General features: G+C 38.4%; 1 protein-coding gene across 2 annotated transcripts; it reads right to left on the bottom strand.

Moving 5' to 3' along the window:
* Positions 1 to 878: 878 nt before the first annotated feature.
* On the bottom strand, positions 879 to 2,228 carry LOC115627605. 2 transcript variants are annotated; one of them, XM_030523328.1, is made up of 3 exons: positions 1,952 to 2,228; positions 1,369 to 1,874; positions 879 to 1,241 (listed from the first exon to the last, which is right to left on the bottom strand). In XM_030523328.1, exons 2-3 carry the CDS (start codon positions 1,828 to 1,830, stop codon positions 1,113 to 1,115), a joined length of 591 nt encoding a protein of 196 aa, XP_030379188.1. In that variant the 5' UTR covers positions 1,831 to 1,874; positions 1,952 to 2,228; the 3' UTR covers positions 879 to 1,112. The 2 variants fall into 2 exon arrangements, with proteins under 2 accessions (XP_030379188.1, XP_030379189.1); XM_030523329.1 differs by having other exon boundaries at positions 879 to 1,314.
* Between the last annotated feature and the right edge of the window lie 268 nt (positions 2,229 to 2,496).

The raw sequence follows: 2,496 nt of genomic DNA on the forward strand, positions 1-2,496 counted from the left end.
TTTCCAGCGGTTTTTCTATTAACTTTTAGTGGATTTTCATTATTAGCTGGGCTTCCAACTATTCGAAGTGAGTTTTCTAGCCTTTTCTAGTAGACTAATTACAAGCATTGCCTTGAGAGGTTTCTAATAGTTCTTAGAGGATTTTCTAGCCATTCTAGCCATTTTTTTTCGCTAACCGACAGCGATAACCATTTTCAAGCCAAATGTTCATTAGTCATCAATCACAGTTGGGTAATTATAAAGGCTCCCCTTATTAACCTAAATAAATTTATTCAAATGAACTTACTCCAATAAACCCACTATGTTTTACTTCTATCTTATCCTTCTTTTGAGTTAACTTATCATGTTTTCATTTTAATTTTCTTTTTTTTTTTGTATTTTTCAAATTCCTTCTTTTATATTAGTAAGGTTAGGTTGAGTAAGTTGTTGGTTGAAGTTTTCCGACTCCACGTTGTTCTTTCCCTCTCGTCTTAGGCAGTGCTTTATTGAGGAATGCTCGTTGCGAGCTCAACTATTTTAGAGGTAGAGAAAACATCAGTAGTTTGTTTACACAGTATGCATTTCATTGAAGAAAGCATTCAAATCACAGTGGACCTGCCACTCATAATATATTTATATAAAATTTTAATTGTTTGATGGGTTTCCTGAATATTAGGAGCAGGGCGATGGCAATCGGGTGTTTTTTGATTGTTAGCCACTGCTATTTATTTGCTGCTATCAAGAAACTACTTGTATCTCCAATCCGTTGGGTCAAAGGTTCTTTAATAGTTTGAAATGAAATTGTCTTGGAAAATGCATACTCTATCTATTCTATAGATAGTTGTGCGTAAGGGAAATGTTGCTTCTGGAAGTGTAGGAGGAAACCAAAAGCACACGCATAAAGGGAAACAAAAGAAATATATTTTATGAAGAGCGTAAGGGGAACAAAGGTACTATATTTCATGAAGAGCAATAAAGTTTGCCCATATATAAGTATTTTAATCATGAATATGATATGATATGTAATTACTAGTTAATTTAGAGTTTTCTTATGGAGGGGTTTTTCAAAACTGAACTAATTTAGACCTATCAACGTTGTTTTCAGTCATTTTCTTTGCTTTCGCATCCATTTCTTAGATCTCAGATATGCGCCTTTGGTTTTGCGTTCCTTTGGTCCTTTTGCATTGGCTTTTTAAAGCGCCTTCTTCTTTAAAGTGCATTATTAACAGCACCCTCCTTGTCGCTTTTATTGGCACCTCCGTCTTGATAAAGGTGTTAAGCATTATTATGCATCAATGCACCAACACTGCTGTGCTTCGCTTGCTGAACATTTGCCTGCAAAGCGCTTCGTGCTATCGGTCAGTCAAATCGACTAACCTATTCACCTACCTTAATGACGTAGGCGTCAAAGTGTCCGCTCGAGAGGTCGTCAGTGAAGCGCAAGCGTCGAACCGGAAATCCATGGTCGCCAGCACGAGTGTAAATCTCGCCATTTCGATAGACCTCGAAGGTGTACGGATATATCTGGCCAGCCGCCATCAGCTCGCACAGTCCGCCGTAAGTATACGGCTGCGACATGTCGTTCCAATAGGCTGCGGCATTCAAGTAGTTGTTGCCACGATGATCGTGCGACATTATAGCAAACTGGGCCCAATGGGTGACCACATGACTTATAATTTCTTTGCGCACGATATTCGCCATGTGCTGCGTATTAAACATCACAAAAGAGAGAGCACGGAACAAACAGGACCCATCGCCCTTTATAGGGATGATATAGTGGGGTATGGCTCTGCCATACACATTCAGCAACTCCATATCCATATAGCTAAAGCCCGCACACTGGCGGCACATGCAACGTTGGGGCAAAATGGTGGCGACGATATGACAACAAGGCGCTATACCAAATATATGTACAAGTATGTATTTCTCATCAGCATTTCAGCATTTCATTTCTGACTCCCGACACACTCACCTTGTACGCGAAAGAAATATTTTGAGCGATTTGACAATGCATTCACGCAGATAGATGGGTGGACACAGATACCACAGGTGTGATGAAGTGAGAATTTTAGCCCCTTTTGTCATACCAAAAGCAATTGTTTTTTTTGGTTTTTTGTTTTTTTTGTTTTTGTACGTGGAATTATAGGAAATTCTGGTGCCAATTCGGCCAACTTAGCGAACTACCATGTAGAGAGAGAAAATAGAAGTGAAACGTACCTAAAGTGCTTTTGAAATAAACAGTAAATTTACAATGAATGCCCCGTCGTTTCAGTTTTCTGTAGTCTAGGGCGCCGCCTACTACACTGATAAAAAAAACCACAGGGCAAATTCAATATTTACACGTACTTAGTTTTAACTATTTTTGCCATCGATTTTGCACCATCGTGTGTTTTAGTAAATATGAAGTGTGCACACTTAAATTTTAACTTTAATACTAAAATATTAAATTTAAAGTGTGACGATATTAAATCACAAATGATGATGTGGAGACGTGGGTTTAATTCACGCCAAAGGTTT

The sequence above is a fragment of the Scaptodrosophila lebanonensis genome, unplaced genomic scaffold, assembly GCF_003285725.1.
Source record: "Scaptodrosophila lebanonensis strain 11010-0011.00,11010-0021.00 unplaced genomic scaffold, SlebRS2 tig00000096-arrow-pilon, whole genome shotgun sequence".
Classification (NCBI taxonomy): Eukaryota; Metazoa; Arthropoda; class Insecta; order Diptera; family Drosophilidae; genus Scaptodrosophila; species Scaptodrosophila lebanonensis.